This window comes from Hylobates moloch, unplaced genomic scaffold, assembly GCF_009828535.3.
Source record: "Hylobates moloch isolate HMO894 unplaced genomic scaffold, HMol_V3 SCAFFOLD_22, whole genome shotgun sequence".
In the NCBI taxonomy this organism is placed as follows: domain Eukaryota; kingdom Metazoa; phylum Chordata; class Mammalia; order Primates; family Hylobatidae; genus Hylobates; species Hylobates moloch.
The window spans coordinates 1,296,541-1,313,892 of NW_026652297.1; the positions used below are offsets into that span (position 1 = coordinate 1,296,541).

The 17,352-nt window shown below is 43.4% G+C and overlaps 1 protein-coding gene across 8 annotated transcripts in view; it reads right to left on the reverse strand.

The window, feature by feature from the left end:
• Window positions 1-17,352, reverse strand: part of ATF1 (activating transcription factor 1) — a 60,678-nt gene that overhangs the window by 33,740 nt on the left and 9,586 nt on the right. For 6 of the 8 annotated variants that reach the window (XM_032143661.2, XM_032143660.2, XM_058433433.1 and 3 more), the window contains exon 2: window positions 9,316-9,414. In XM_032143661.2, the coding sequence (XP_031999552.1) occupies window positions 9,316-9,408 (93 nt within the window). In that variant the 5' untranslated portion in view covers window positions 9,409-9,414. Of the gene's footprint in view, window positions 1-9,315; window positions 9,415-13,864; window positions 13,885-17,352 lie in introns of those variants that run through there. The other 2 variants (XM_032143659.3, XM_058433434.1) reach the window with 2 other exon arrangements.

Sequence of the window (17,352 nt, forward strand, 5' to 3'; positions counted from 1 at the left end):
TGATCCGCCCACCTCCCAAAGAGCTAGGATTACAGGTGTGAGCCAGTGCACTCTGCCAGAACTTCATACTACTTCTCAGTCCACTGGTTCACTTACATTATAAAGATTCTAGATTCTAAATTATCAGTCCAAAATCTAAAATAGAGCAAGAACAAATAAAAATAAATAGTAAACAGGCCAGGCGTGGTGGCTCACACCTGTAATCACTTTGGGAGGCCAAGCTGGGCAGATCACCTGAAGTCAGAAGTTCAAGACCAGCCTGGCCAACATGGTGAAACCCTGTCCCTACTAAAATTACAAAAATTAGCTGGGCGTGGCGGCGCACACCTGTAGTCCCAGCTACCCGAACTGCTTGAACCCAGGAAGTGGAGGTGGAAGTTGCAGTGAGTTGAGATCGTGCCACTGCACTCTAGCCTAGGCAACAGAGCAAGACTGTCTCCGAAAAAAAAAAAAAAAAGATCTCATTTAATATACATTAACACCGAACTACGTATCACTCGACAGCACTGTAACGCATGCCTGAATGAAACTTACCTAACACATGTATTTCCTCCATAAGGTACATCACAGCCTTCTTGCACTTAGAACACAAGATAGCACTTTGTACTACACTTGGGAGTCAATTTTAAATAGCAAAATCACCAACAAAAAGGAGAGAAATGCAAAAAATGTGGTTATACTAACTAGACCGCAAAGAGGCCAATTGTTTAGGCCAGGCGCGGTGGCTCACGCCTGTAATCCCAGCACTTTGGGAGGCCGAGGCAGGTGGATCACGAGGTCAGGAGATCGAGACCATCCTGGCTAACATGGTGAAACCCCGTCTCTACTAAAAATACAAAAAATTAGCCAGGCGCGGTGGCGGGCGCCTGTAGTCCCAGCTACTCGGGAGGCTGAGGCAGGAGAATGGCGTGAACCCGGGAGGTGGAGCTTGTAGTGAGCAGAGATCGTGCCACTGCACTCCAGCCTGGGCGCCAGCAAGGCTCAAAACAAACAAACAAACAAACAAACAAACAAAAACAAAAAAAAAACAAAAACACAAAACAACAACAAAAAAAGAGGCCAATTGTTTATACTATGAGAGCTGATGCAAGAAGATACAGCATCACTTTGTTTGACCTCAGCTAGGAATATAGGAGTGACTCAAATTTTTTGCCACTTTGCACATGTCCATGAATGACCGCAAAAGTGTCATGAGTGTTTTTGGAGTTAGAAATAAATTTTATCAAGTAGGCAAATTTGCAAATACAGAATCTGTGAATAATAGGAACCAGCTCCAGCTACTCAGGAGGCAAAGGCAGGAGGATCACTGGACGGCAGGAATTTGAGGCTAAAGAAATATGATCATGCCACTGCACTCCAGCTTAAGCAACAAAATAATACTTGATTTCCAAAAAAAAAAAAAAAAAAAGGGCCAGGTGCAGTGGCTCACGCATGCCAGCACTGCACTTTGGGAGGCTGAGGTGGGTGGATTATTTGAGCTTATGAGTTTGAGACCAGCCTGGGCAACACTGCAAAACCCTGTCTCTACAAAAAAAAATACAAAAAATTTAGCCGGATGTGATGGCACACTTGTGGTCCCTGCAACTTGGGGAGCTGAGGCGGGAGGATTGCTTGAGCACAGGAGGTCAAGGCTGCAGTGAGCTATGTTCACGCTACTGCACACCAGTCTGGGTGACAGAGTGAGACCCTATCTAAAAAAAAAAAAAAAAAAAAGATTGGCTATAAAATAGTTAATTTTTATTCCTCGTCTTCTTTGACCTATCAGCCACATTTTACACAGCTGACCATCACTCATTCTGATTTCCCAGATTTGAGTTACTCTTGATTTTCCTCCTACCTGACAATCCCTCTTCAATGTCCCCAAACTCCAAATGCTAAAGCCCAGCTCTACTGACTCATCTCTACCATACTCACCCCTCAGTAATCCCATCTAGTCACACAACTTTGATCACACTACACCCATGTTAAAGAGATATGCTTCCACAGTTCTCGGATGCTCTGTTTTTCTCCCTGCCCTTTCCTTTGTTCTCTGTTTTCATTGTGGGTAATTTCTACTGACCTGTCTTCAAGTTCACTGATTCTTTTCTTAGCTGTGTCAAGTCTACTAATAAACCCAAACATATACTTCACCTGTGTCACCATTTTTTTTTTTTTTTTTTTAGACAAGGCCTCACTGACACCCAGGCTGGAGTGCAGTGGTGTGATGTTGGCTCACTGCAACCTCTGCCCACTGGGCTAAAGCAGTCCTTCCACTTCAGCCTCCTGAGTACCTGGGACCACAGGGTGTGCACCACCATGCCTGGCTTTTTTTTTTCTTTTGTATTTTTAATAGAAATGGAGGCTTGCCATGTTGCCCAGGCTGGTCTTGAACTCTTGAGCTCAAGCAATCTGTCTGCCTCAGCCTCCTAAATTGCTGGGATTACAGGCGTGAACCACCACACCATTTTTATTTCTAACATTTCCATTTGACTTTTTCATATAGTTTCCAACCCTCTGCTGAAGTTCCCCAGCTGTCCGTGCATGTTTTCTACCTTTCCCACTGGAGCCTTTAACATATTATTCGTTCTTATTTGAAATTCACTCTCTGATAGTTCCAACAGCTGGGTTATCCTGAGTCTGGTTCTGTTTATTGTTTGGTTTTTGACAGTGAGTTGCTTTTTTGTGTGCTTTTGGTATGTGTTTTATAATTTTTGCCTGAATGACAGACATCATGGATAAGACACTAGAGACTAAAGTAAATAGTATTTATCTTCAGAAATGGGAAAACAAGAGGGTACACCTCTTCACTAGGGTGTGTGTGCGCATAGGGAAGGGGTTGAGTCATCTATTCAGGAACTGAGCTGGGTTTGGATTACCTTAAGTGTACTACCAGCTTCAAATTCCTCTAGTGTGACTTTCTGCTTAGGGTGGAGCTGGTATGTCAGAGGGTTTTTCTCATTGTTCTTGCCACACACTCAGCCTTAGGCTTCATCTGTGCATCTGCCCCAAAGAGGCTCTTTCCATACTCTTGTCCCTCCCCCAGGGGTAGATTGCTATTGCTTGACTTGACAGCACCAACAGGGAGGTTCTCTGTTGTCCTGGCCCAGTCTCAATCTCAGGTAGGCCCTATGTCCCTGGGTTACAGGGGTTGGGGCTTTCTCCCAGTGGCAGAAAGACTCTAATAGTCTAAGCCCTTAACAGTTTCCATGGCTGGGCGCGGTGGCTCACGCTTGTAATCCCAGCACTTTGGGAGGCCGAGGCGGGCGGATCACGAGGTCAGGAGATCGAGACCACAGTGAAACCCCGTCTAGGCCTCGGGGTTTTTTTTTTTTTTCTCCGAAAAAAGGAAAAAAGGTTTTTCTTCTCAGTGGAAGTTTTCAAAAGAACTGTACCACCTACCAAGGTATTCTCTGGTCTCCCGTGTGTCCCCAGCCCCATTTTTCTCCTAAGCAACTGCTGGAGGTCCTCGGAGAAAAACCTACAAGAGGGTATGAACTGTCTTTGTGTCTGCAGTTCCCAAGGATTCTATACGCTCATGCTTGCCTATACTTGGACTTTAGCTATTCATTAATTTTCCTGCTAGTATGCAGCCCTGCTTTCTTTCTGTGCTCTGCCACAGGTGAGCCACGCCCACACCCCACCTCTATGAGTTTATTATTTTATAGAACATACAACTTATTCTTGTTTTAGGGTAAGAGTAACATTCTTTCCAGCTTTCTGCATCCTAGAGGGAGAGTCTGGAAATCATTCCATGATTATAAATACCACCTATATAGCCACAACTCCTAAATTTAGATTTCTAGTCTGGACCTCTCTCCTGGACCCCTCTCCTGGACCCCAGACTCATATATCTAGCTGCCTACTGGATAAATCTACTTGGATGGTCTGCCCAACAGATTTTAGGGTGGCCCCCATGATCTGCAGCTCCTGGTGTTTGGGCCTTTGTCCAATCCTCTCCCCTTGAGAGTGGGAGGGATTTGTGACTTGCTTCTAACCAACCTTATTAAGCAAAGATGATGGGATGTCATGTTTTATCACAAAGAAATGGGATGTTATGTTTTATCACAAGGAAATGGGATGTCATTCCTTTGATTATATTATGTATAAGACTGTCTTGCTAGCAGACTTGCTCTCATTCTCCTGCTGGACTTGAAGCAGGCTGCCATGCTGTGAACTGCATTTGGAGAGGATCACGTGGCACATGCTGTGAACTGCATTCGGAGAGGATCACGTGGCAGGGAGTTACTGGTGGCCTTTAGGAGCTATGGGCAGCCTCTAGCCAAGAACCAACCAAAAAACTGAAGCACTCAGTCCTACAGCCACAATGAAATGAATTCTGCCAACAAACTAAGTGAGCTTGGAAGTAGATTCTTCTCTAGTCTAGCCTCCTGCTAAGAACTCAGCCCTAGCCAATGCCTCAGTTGCAGTTTGGTGTGAGACCGCAAAGAACCCAGTTAAGATATGCCTGACCCCACACAAACTGGGAGATAATAATGTGTGTTGTTTTAAGCTATTAGCTTTGTGGTGATTTGTTCTGCAGTACAGAAAACCAACACAGATAATATTACAGACATAACATGCCTAAAAACCAAATTCCTGATTGCCAACATTCCCCCAAAAACAAATGGAAAACATCATCCAGTGTTGTCCATCTCAATAAATGGCAATTATATATATACGTTTGTGTGTGTGTGTGTGTGTGTGTGTATATATATGTATATATATAATTTTTTTTTTTTTTTTGAGACGAGGTGGGTCTACACTATGTTGCCCAGGCTGGTCTGGAACTCCTGGGCTCAAGCAGTCCTCTCACCTGAGCCTCCCGAGCAGATGGGATTACAGGCATGCACTACCACGCCCACGTCAAGTAATTTCATTCTTAACAGTTGCTCAAACCGAAACTGTGACGTCAATCTTGGCTCCTTCCTTCCTTTATTTAAAACTCCACATCCAATCCAAAAGCAAATACTACTGGCTTTACAACCAATATATATCCAGAATCTAACTTTTTGTCTCACCACTACCACAGCTACCACACCGGTCCAAGCCATTGCCATCTCTCATGTACATTACTATAATGCCTTCTAACTGGTTTCCCTGTTTCTATTCCACAAAGCAGTCTGAGTGATTCTTTTAAGATACGCCAGATAACGTTTCTACTCAAAACACTCTAAAGGTTCCCCATGTCACCCAGATTAAAACACAAAAATTTTACAGTGGCACATGGCCTACATTATCTGGCACTCTCCCCTCTTCGCACCCCAACCCTCTCTGCCTCATCCTCTATCAATCCCTCTCCCAACACACCGGCCACCTCGGTGTTCCTTGACCGTATCAAGCACATATTAGTCTCACAGTTTTACAACTGTTGGTCCATATAATTGAACAGGTATTTCCTCAGACAAATGTCTCTGTCTACCTTGTATAAAAAGAGAAGTCCCTTGTCCCCACCACCAACTCCCTCTCTCTCCTATCCTGCTTTATTTGTCTCCATGACACATATTACCAACTGATAGATTTTGTTGCTTGTCTCTCCAAAATTAGAATATAAGTTCCAGGAGAGCTGAGAATTTTGTCCACTGCTATATCCCCAGTTTATACTGAATTATTGTAAAATACTGTTTCCTTTACATAATTTTTTCTTTTTTTTTTTGAGACAGGATCATGCTGTTACCCACCCTGGAGTGCAATGGTGCAATCATGGCTCACTGCAGCCTTGACCGCTGGGGCTCAGGTGGTCCTCTCACTTCTGCCTCCTGAGTAGTTGGGACTGCAGCCAAACGCCACCATACCTGGCTAAATTTTTTTTTACTTTTTAGTAGAGACAGAGTCTCACTATGTTGCCCAGGCTGATGTCAAACTCCTGGGCTCAAGTGATCCTCAGCATCCCAAAGTACTGGGATTATAGGTGTGAGCCACCGTAGCCAGCCTTTTTTTTTTTTTTTTAGATGGAGTCTCACTCTGTCGCCCAGTCTGGAGTGCAGTGGTATGATCTCGGCTCACTGCAACCTCCACTTCCCCTGTTCAAGCAGTTCTCTGCCCCAGCCTCCAGAGTAGCTGGGATTAAAGGTGCATGCCACCATGCCCAGCTAATTTTTGTATTTTTAGTAGAGACAGGGTTTCACCATCTTGGCCAGGCTGGTCCTGAACTCCTGACCTCGTGATCTAGCCGCCTCGGCCTCCCAAATGCTGAGATTACAGACATGAGCCACTGTGCCCGGCCTGCCAGCCATACTATTTTTAAAAATCACTATAAAATGATTTACTATCTAGAAATGTATTTATTCCACCTCACCGTAAATATGCTTCTGAGGAAATCTGGAGAAGAGTCACATCTAATCAAAATAACTGAAATATAGATATAAGCAAGCCAACTGAATTAGAACATTTATGTAAAGTGCTCTATTAACAGAAAAATAAGCAAAGAAAGACTCCGCCTTATTTTTCTAGCACCATCTGGAAAAGACACTGCTATTCTTCACAGATACAGCCAAATAAGGCAGAAGGATATATCAAGCTTAAAGGATTAACCCTTTGGGTCACTGGTTTTCAAACCTTTTGGTCACAAATCCTTTCGACATTCTTAAAACTTATTGAGGACCCCCCCAAAATTATTATTTGAGTTATATTTATTAATATTTACTGTATTTAAAATTAAATTAAAAAAATTAACAGTTCATTTCAAAATACAATAACAAACGTTACCATACCTATTTCCATTAATACATTTTCAAAAAAAAATTAGTGAGAGAAATGGCATTGTTTTACATTTCTGCAAATTTCCTTAATATCTGGCTTAATAGAAAACAGCTGAAATCATCCGGGTGCAGTGGCTCATGCCTGTAATCCCAGCACTCTGGGATTACAGCCGAGGTGGGTGGATCATTTGAGGTCAGGAGTTCAAGACCAGCCTGGCCAATATGGTGAAACCCCATCTCTACTAAAAATACAAAAATTAGCTGGCCGTGGCGGTGGGCACCTGTATTCCCAGCTACTTGGGAGGGTGAGGCAGGCAAATCACTTGAACCCAAGAGGCAGAGGTTGCAGTGAGCCAAGATCGCACCATTGCACTCCAGCCTGGGCGACAGAGCAAGACTCTGTCTTAAAAAAAAAAAAAAAAAGATGAGCGGCGTGGCTCACGCCTGTAATCCCAGCACTTTGGGAGGCCGAGGTGAGTGGATCACGAGGTCAGGAGATCGAGACCATCCTGGCTAACACAGTGAAACCCCATCTCTAGTGAAAATACAAAAAATTAGCCGGGCGTGGTGGCGGGTGCCTGTAGTCCCAGCTACTTGGGAGGCTGAGGCAGGAGAATGGTGTGAAGCCAGGAGGCGGAGGTTGCAGTGAGCCTAGATCATGCCACTGCACTCCAGCCTGGGTGACAGAGCAAGACTCCGTCTCAAAAAAAAAAAAAAAAAAAAAAGAACAAAAAGAAAACAGCTGAAATCTCTTATCTGATTCTACATTATGTTATCATACATTGTTTTGGTTGAATTATATGAAGAAAATCTGCCTTCACATAGATATGCAATTAGAAAAGATGTGTAGTGTTTTAAAAGCCTTTTCATTTAATTGTATTCTTTGATACAACAGCAAAACTCAGCAAGTTATAGTTTCTTAAAGGTTATTTGCTATGTACAGTCTGAACTTTGTGTATTGTTAACATTAAAATCCATTAGTCTCATCTTGCACTTTAAATGGCTCTTACATTCATGCATGTTTTTTTTTTTTTTTGGAGATAGGGTCTCACTTTGTCACCCAGGCTGGAGTGCACTGGCATGATTATAGCTCACTGCTGCCTTGAACTCCTGGGCTCAAACAATCCTCCTGCTTCAGCCAAGTAGCTGTTACTACAGGTGTTGTAGTGCCACCACACCCAGCTAATTTTTAAAACTTTTTTGGCCGGGCGCGGTGGCTCACGCCTGTAATCCCAGCACATTGGGAGGCTGAGGTGGGTGGATCACCTGAGGTCAGGAGTTTGAGATCAGTCTGGCCAACATGGTGAAACCCCGTCTCTACCAAAAATACAAAAAATTAGCTGGGTGTGGTGATGGGCGTCTGTAATCCTAGCTACTCGGGAGGCTGAAGCAGGAGAATCGCTTGAACCCAGGAGGCGGAGGTTGTAGTGACCCAAGATCGTCACTGCACTCCAGCATGAGCGACAGAGCGAGACTCCACCTTGAAAAACAAAGAAAACAACTCTAAATACAGTTAGGCCTCTTTATTCATGGGTTCTGCATCCATGAGTTTCACATCTGTGGATTCAACCAACCAAAGATGTAGACTTTTTTTCTTGTCATACAGTAAAACTATTCACATAGCATTTACATAGTATTAGGTATTAAAAGTAATCTAGAAATGATTTAAAGTATACAGGAAAATATGTAGGTTATATATAAACACCATGCCATTTTCTATCAGGGGCTTTAAGCATCACAGATCTTGGTATCTGTGGAGGTCCTGGAACCAGTCTCCCACAGATACTGAGGGATAACTATATACTTCGTTTAAAAGAAAATAAAACCAAATGATCTTGACAAGATATTTAAAGTCCACCTTCTCTTATATTTTAACATTTTATATAGTCTTTTTTGCTTGTTTTTCTATTTTATTTTTTATTTATTTATTTTTATGATATGGAGTCTCGCTCTGTTGCCCAGGCTGGGGTGCAGTGGCATGGTCTGTGCTCACTGCAACCTCCACCTCCCAGGTTCAAGCAATTCTCCTGCCTCAGCCTCCCGAGTAGCTGAGATTACAGGCAACCGCCACTGCGCCCAGCTAATTTTTGTATTTTTATTAGAGACAGGGTTTCACCATGTTGGTCAGGCTAGTCTTGAACTCCTGACCTCCCAAAGTGCTAGGATTACAGGCGTGAGCCACTGTGCCTGGCCTTTGTTTTTTTTTTTTTTTTTTTTAACATTAATGCCAGGTGTGGTGGCTCACACCTGTAATCCCAGCATTTTGGGAGGCCAAGGTGGGTGGATTACCTGAGGTCAGGAGTTCGAGACCAGCCTGGCCAACATGGTAAAACCCCACCTCTACTAAAAATACAAAAATACAAAAAAATAGCCAGGCGTGGTGGCAGATGCTGGTAGTCCCAGCTACTTGAGAGGCTGTGGTAGGAGAACTGCTTGAACCCAGGAGGTGGAGGTTGCAGTGAGCCAAGATCATGCCAGTGCACTCCAGCCTGGGCAACTAGAGCAAAAATCTGCCTCAAAAAAAGACCCAAAAAACAAAAACCAAAATAAAACACAATAATAATCCGTCTGAAACGAGATTAATCTGCATATAAAATATTCCTAACAAGCTCAGTATTTTGGCCGGTACCTCCCTTACCTGTTGAGCAATATGAGAAATGTGAGCTCCCTGAACTGCTGAACCAGGTTGAGGTGCTGTCTCTGATGTGGTACTCTTGTGGGAATCTTCCATAATCAACTATAAGGGAGAAAAAAGTCAGTTAAAATTAAATATGATACAGAATGTTTAAAGTATACTATAGAGTCATATAAAAATCGATCATTTGGTTGCCTCAATGGAAAAGAACTGGTAGCAATGGTATAGAGATAGAAAGGGGACTGTGCATATTCTTTAAATTTTTTGAATTTTGGCCCACAAAAACATGTTTAATAAAAGGCACATATGAACATAAATCATGATGACGACATTTGCAAATGTTATCCCACTGAAGAATGACGACAGTCTTCCTGTCTATGGACACAAACATATCTGTCTCCAGTCTAGGGAAGTTTCTAAGTGCACATGTAGTTTTTTATATAGAGAATTTACTGAGTAAAAGTTGAACAAATAAAACTATACCCAAGGAGGTTCTAAATAGGTTCTAGAAAACTTAGATAATCAATTTCAGGATCTGTAGGCTAGGTACGAATGACAATAAATGAGCTATGAGAGATCAAATACGGCAAACAGGGAGAGAACCACTAACAAGGTGGTAAAAGATTTAGACAGAATTTAATGTTTTTAAAGGTTACCTGGAAAGGCAAAAAAAAAAAAAAAAAAAGAGAAGGCTAGCCAGAAAGCATATGAAAAGATGCTCAACATCACTATTAAGGAAATGCACTGAAAACCTGAAAACTACAATGAAATATCACCTCATACATACCCATTAGAATGGGTAATATCAAGACACAGAAAATACCAAGTGTTGGCAAAGATGTGGAGAAACTGGAACCCTTGTACGCTACTGTGCTGGTGGGAACGTAAAGTGGTACAGCTATTACGGAAAACGCTACGGCAGTTCCTCAAACAAAAACAGAGCAATTTCACTTGTTGGTGTATGTATCCAGAAGAATTGAAAGCAAGGTCTCAAAGAGAAGAATATTTGTACACTTATGTTCATGGCAGCATTATTATTCATAATAGCCAAAAGGTGGAAGCAAGCCAAATATTCATCAGTGGATGAATGGATACATAAAATAGTGACTGTACATACAATGGAATATTGTTCAGCCTTAGGAAGAAACTCCTGTCACATGCTACAGCATGGATGAACCTTGAGCAAATTGTGCTAAGTCAAATAACCCAGTCACAAAAATACAAAAACTTTATGAATCCACTTATTTGACGTATCTAGAGTAGCAAAACTCCACAGAAACAGGAAATAGAATGGTGGCTATCAGGGACTAGGGGAAGCAGCAAATGGAGAGTTGCTGTTTAATGGGCATGAAAAAGTTCTGGGCTGGGCATGGTGGCTCAAGGCCATAATCCTAGCACTTTGGAAGGCCAATATGGGCGGACTGCCTGAGCTGAAGAGTTCAAGACCAGCCCTGGGCAACATGGTTTCCACTAAAATACAAAAAAAATTAGCCAGGGGTGGTGGCAAGCGCCTGTAATCCCAGCTACTTGGGAGGCTAAAGCACGAGAATTGCTTGAACCCAGGAGGCGGAGGTTGCAGTGAGTGGATTGTGCCACTGCACTCCAGCCTGAGTGACAGAGGGAGACTGTCTCAAAAAAAAAAAAAAAAAAGTTCTGGACATTGGCTGTACACACTGTGAATGTATTTAACACTATAGAACTGTATGTTTAAAAATGGTTAATATGGCCAGGCACGGTGGCTCACGCCTGTAATCTCAGCACTTTGGGAGGCCGAGGTGGGTGGGTCACGAGGTCAAGAGATCGAGACCATCCTGGCCAACATGGTTGAACCCTTGTCTCTACTAAAAATAAAAAATTAGCTGAGTGTGGTGGCAGGTGCCTGCAGTCCCAGCTACTCAGGAGGCTGAGGCAGGAGAATCATTTGAACCCGGGAGGTGGAGGCTGCAGTGAGCCAAGATCGCACCGCTGCACTCCAGCCTAGTGACAGATCCGTCTAAAAAAAAAAAAAAAAAAAAAGGTTAAAATGGCCAGGTGTGGTGGCTCACGCCCATAATCCCAACACATTGGGAGGCTGAGTCACAAGAATCACGTGAGCCCGGGAGTTTGAGACCAGACCTGGCAACATAGTGAGAGCCCATCTCTACAAAAAATAAAAAATTAGCTGGGTGTGGTAGTATGCTCCTGTAGTCTCAGCTACTCAGGAGGCTGAGGCGAGAGGATTGCCTCAGCCCAGGAGTCAAGGCTGCGGTGAACTGAGATCACACTACCGCACTCCAGCCTTGTCTCAAAAAAAAAAAAAAAGATAGTAAATTCCACATTACGAAAAAAAAGATGGTAAATTCCATGTTACGTGTAATTTCTCCACAATGAGAGAGAGAGAGGGCAGCTAGGTAGCTGCCCCTTGGCTTCACTGAATTAATAACTGTGGAGTTTAGGCCTACATATTTTCTTCTTCCTTTTTTCTAAGTCAGAAGACTTTTTTTTTTTTTTTTTGAAACAGGGTCTCACACTGTTGCCCAGGCTGGAGTGTAGTGGTGCAACCTCGGCTCACTGCAGCCTTGACCTTGCAGGCTCAACCCATCCTTCCACCTCAGCCTCCTGAGCAGCTGGGACTACAGGTGCATACCACCATGCCTGGTTAATTTTGGGGGGATCTTTTCTGTACAGATGGGGTTTTGCCATGTTGCCCAGGCTGGTCTTGAATGCCTAGGCTCAAGTAATTACTGTCTGCCTCGGCCTCCCAAAGTGCTGGGATTACAGGTGTAAGTCACTATGCCCAGCCCAAATTCATTTTTAACAACTGAATTGAAGCTATTGTTTGTTTTTAGTCAATGGAAAAAAGCATGAAATTGCTTCAGACAGAAAGTAGTTTAAAATTTTTCCCTCAAATACATCACTAGTCTTTTTCTTCTTACATGGAAAATACACAATAGAAAGAAAAAAGGATGACAGATATTAATCACAATATTGTCTAATTTCTTTTAGTCTTCTATTTCCACAACTTCTTAAAGTCATAACCATACTACATGTACTACTTTGTATCCTGTTTTCATTTATCACACATATTTTCTAGGTTTTAAATAGAAATATATTTAAAGGCTACATAGGCCGGGCAGTGTGGCTCACGCCTGTAATCCCAGCATTTTGGGAGGCCGAGGTGGGCAGATCATCTGAGGTCAGGAGTTCGAGATCAGTCTGGCCATCACGGTGAAACCCCATCTCTACTAAAATTACAAAAAATTAGCTGGGTATGGTGTTGCATGCCTGTAATCCCAGCTACTCAGCAGGAGAATCACTTGAACCCAGGAGGCGGAGGTTGCAGTAAGCTGGGATTGCCCACTGCCCTCCAGCCTGGGCAACAGAGCCAGACTCCATCTCAAAAATAAATAAATAAAGGCTTCATAATACAGCATCCAGGGAATGTGGATAAATTGTATTTTTTACCAAAACAATACGGTCATGAACATCTTTGGTGTATAAACCTTTTTCTGTAATTAAGATTTTTTTCTGTAAGTTCCAAAAAAGAGAATTACTTAATGTAAGGGAATTACATAAGAAATATTTAAAGTTTTCTGAATGAATTATAGTTTATCAAAAGCACATAAGCAATAGAAATTTTTTAAAAATAATTGATAGGTAAAAAATATACATTGTTTCATATTTCTTTAATTCTCCATTAGTTGTGTGAGTTATCCGGTCATATCATTTGTCCATCCATTTACCAGAGTCTCAAGTGTTTTCCTTCTTTTTTTTTTTTTTTTTAAGACAGGGTGTTGCTCTGTGACCCTGGCTGGAGTGCAGTGGTGTGATCAAAGCTCACTGCAGTCTCAATCTACTGGGCTCAAGTGATCCTCACACCTCAGCCTCCCAAGTAGCTGGGACCACAGGCATGCACCACCATAGACAGAGTCTCACTCTGTCGCCCAGGCTGGAGTGCAGTGGCACGATCTCGGCTCACTGCAAGCTCTGCCTCCCGGGTTCACGCCATTCTCCCTCCTGCCTCAGTCTCCTGAGTAGCTGGGACTACAGGCGACTGCCACCATGCCCAGCTAATTTTTTGTATTTTTAGTAAAGATGGGGTTTCACTGTGTTGGCCAGATGGTCTCGATCTCCTGACCTCGTGATCCGCCCGCCTCGGCCTCCCAAACTGCTGGGATTACAGGCGCGAACCACCGTGCCCAGCCTAATTTTTAAAATTTTTTGTGGAGATGAGGTTTTGGCCTTGAACTCCTGAGCTCAAACGATCCACCCACCTTGGCCTCCTAAAGTGTTGCAATTACAGGCATCAGCCACACTGGCCAATTCAGTGCTTTTTAATCTACACTAATACAAGGTAATCCCACAGACTAATATAGAAACAGAAAAGACAAAATCATGTACCTTCTGCAAATATCTCTACTAAAAATACCTTTTAAATACTCCACTTCAGAAGATATAAATGAGAATACAGAGCAAAGAAAAAAGATGTAATCCTAAAGCACTGAAACTATAAAAGAGTTTTTATAATCTTGTTAATTACTAGAAATGATACTTTTGTTTTGCTCTGACTCACTGATTTTTTTCCCTCCATAACAATATCCTTAAGAATTCCTACTTCTCCATCCTGGACAACGTAGCAAGACCTCGTCTCTACAAAAAAAAAAAAATTTTAACTAGCACAGTGTGGTGGTGCATGCCTGTGGTCCCAGATACTGCAGGAGGTGGGGGTGCTGGAGAGGGGGGTGCCCACTGATACTGGAGGATCACTTGAGCCCAGGAGGTTGAGGTTGCAGTGGGCCATGATCATGCCACTAACATTCCAGCATGGGTGACAGTAAGACCCTGTTTCAGAAAAGTAAGATACATTCCCTCTTCTAATAGAAACTAATATGATCAACAAAAAAACACACATATCAACAGTAAAAGCCACTATAATGAGCAAGTAACATTTTGGACAATAATTATAACCACCTTTCCTACAAAAAAGATAACTAACAGGGTGCATACTTATAATTCCAGCTACTTAGGAGGCTGAAGCAGGAGGATTGCTTGAGTCCCCCAGGAGTTCGAGACCAGCCTGGGGAACACAGAGAAAGCCCATCATCTCAATTAAAAAAAAAACAAAAAACATATTTTCCATTATTGTATACATGAAGAATCAACATATCAAATAAAGCTCTTGGCCGGGCACGGTGGCTCACGCCTGTAATCCCAGCACTTTGGGAGGCCGAGGCGGGCAGATCACGAGGTCAGGAGATCGAGACCAACCTGTGAATGGTGAAACCCCGTCTCTACTAAAAATACAGAAAAATTAGCTGGGCGTGGTGGCGGGCGCCTGTAGTCCCAGCTACTCGGGAGGCTGAGGCAGGAGAATGGCGTGAACCTGGGAGGCGGAGCTTGCAGTGAGCCGAGATCGCGCCACTGCACTCAGCCTGGGCGACAGAGCAAGACTCCGTCTAAAAAAAAAAAAAAAAAAACAAATAAAGCTCTTTTTTCCAAAATAAAAATTGTAGTTTCATCTCATAAACAACAGTACATACTCTTTTACTGATGTTATCACAATGTAACCTTTATTTGTTCACTTTTTTAAAGCTATTATTTCTAAAATTGAGGTTAAGATTAACAGTGTGTTAAAAACTTGTTCAATACAGAATAAATTTTATACGTACAAATGCATTTTCTGTAAAAATAAAGTAAGCCCCCAGTTAGCATATATAAGCTTAACAGGAGATAACCCAAAATCAGGCAGAAACAAGGGAGTAGTGAAACACCGCTTCAAATGCACCATCAATGGGAATAGAAGGAACTGAGAAATCTTGGTGGGCTGAGATCTTGCTGACATAGAGGATGTCAGGGAAGGCAGGGCCCTTTTAAGAAAACTTGCAGCTGGGCACGGAGGCTCACGCCTGTAATCCCAACACTTTGGGAGGCCGAGGTGGATGGAACACCTGAGGTCAGGAGTTCAAGACCAGCCTGGCCAACATGGAGAAACCCCATCTCTACTAAAAATAAAAAAGAAATTAGCCAGGCATGGTGGCGCACGCCTGTAATTCCAGCTACTCGGGAGGCTGAGACAGGAGAATTGCTTGAACCCAGGAAGCGGAGGTTGCAGTGAGCTGAGATAATGCCAACGCACTCCAGCCTGGCAACAAAAGTGAAACTCTGTCTCCAAAAAAAGAAAAAAGAAAAGAAAACTTGCAAAGAAAGAAACATTATAGCCGGGCGCGGTGGCTCACGCTTGTAATCCCAGCACTTTGGGAGGCCGAGGCAGGCGGATCACGAGGTCAGATCGAGACCATGGTGAAACCCCGTCTCTACTAAAAATACAAAAAAATTAGCTGGGCATGGTGGCGGGCGCCTGTAGTCCCAGCTACTCTGAGAGGCTGAGGCAGGAGAATGGCGTGAACCCGGGAGGCGGAGCTTGCAGTGAGCCGAGATTGCGCCACTGCACTCCAGCCTGGGCGACAGAGCGAGACTCTGTCTCAAAAAAAAAAAAAAAAAGAAACATTATATGCCAGGCAATAAACTAAGAGCTTTTTAAGCTCAACATTACTGATCATTAGAGAAATGTAAATCAGAACCGCAATGAGATACCATCTCACATCAGTCAAATGGCGATTACTGGCCTGGCGCAGTGGCTCACACCTGTAATCCCAGCACTTTGGGAGACCGAGGCGGGCAGATCACTTGAAGTCAGGAGCTTGAGACCAGCCTGGCCAACATGGCAAAACCCCATTTCTACTAAAAATACAAAAATTAGCCGGGCATAATGGCGGGCACCTGTAGTCCCAGCTACTTGGAAGGCTGAGGCAGGAGAATCGCCTGAACCCAGGAGGCGGAGAGGATGCAGTGAACAGAAATCACTTGCCCACTGCACTCCAACGTGGGCAAGAGAGCAAGACTCAGTCTCAAGAAAAAAATCGCCGGCATTGTGGGTGACTGTGGTCCCAGCTACTTGGGAGGCTGCCCAGGAGGCGGAGGTTGTAGTGAGCCAAGATTGTGCCACTGCACTCCAACGTGGGCAACAGAATAAGACCCAGTCTCAAGAAAAAAACAAAAAAAATAGCCAGCATCGTGGGTGACTGTGGTCCCAGCTACTCGGGAGGCTACCCAGGAGGCGGAGGTTGTAGTGAGCCAAGATTGTGCCACCGCACTCTAACCTGGGCAATAGAATGAGACTTTGTCTCAAAAAAAAAAAAAAAAAAAAAAGAATGGCAATTAAAAAGTCAACAGATGTTGGCGAGGTTTGGAGAATAAGGAATGCTTTTACATTGTTGGTGGGAGTGTAAATTAGTTCAACCATTATGGAAGACAGTGCAGCAATTTCTCAAAGACCTAGAGGTAGAAAAACCACTTGACCCAGCAATACCATTACTGGTATATACCCAAAGGAATATAAATCATTCTATTATAAAGATACATGCACACATATGTTCACTGCAGCACTATTCACCATAGCAAAGACATGGAATCAACCCATACGCCCATCAATGATAGACTGGATAAAGAACATGTACATATACATCATGGAACACTATGCAGCCATAAAAAGGAAAGAGATAATGTCCTCTGCAGGGTCATGGACGGAGCTGGAAGCTGTCATCCTCAGCAAACTAACAAAGGAACAGAACATCAAACACCGCATGTTCTCACTTATAAGTAGGAGCTGAATGATGAGAACATGGGGACACACGGTGGGAGAACACACACTGGGGCCTGTGGAGGAGGGTGCAGGGGGGAAGGGAGAGCATCAGGAAGAATAGCTAATGGATGCTGTGCTTAATACCTAGGTGATGGGTTGTTCTGTGCAGCAAACCACCATGGCACATGTTTACCTATGTAATAAACCTGCACATCCTGTGCATGTACTCTGGAACTTAAAAGTTGAAGGAAAAAAAAACGGCTAGGCACACTCCAGCCTGGGTAACAAAGTGAGACAGCCGTCTCTTAAAATAAAAGAGAGAGAGAGACAGAGAAATATATTTAGACAGTTACCTCACCCCAGCTTTAGAAATGGGGCAACTTGGCCGGGCACAGTGGGTCACACCTGTAATCCCAGAA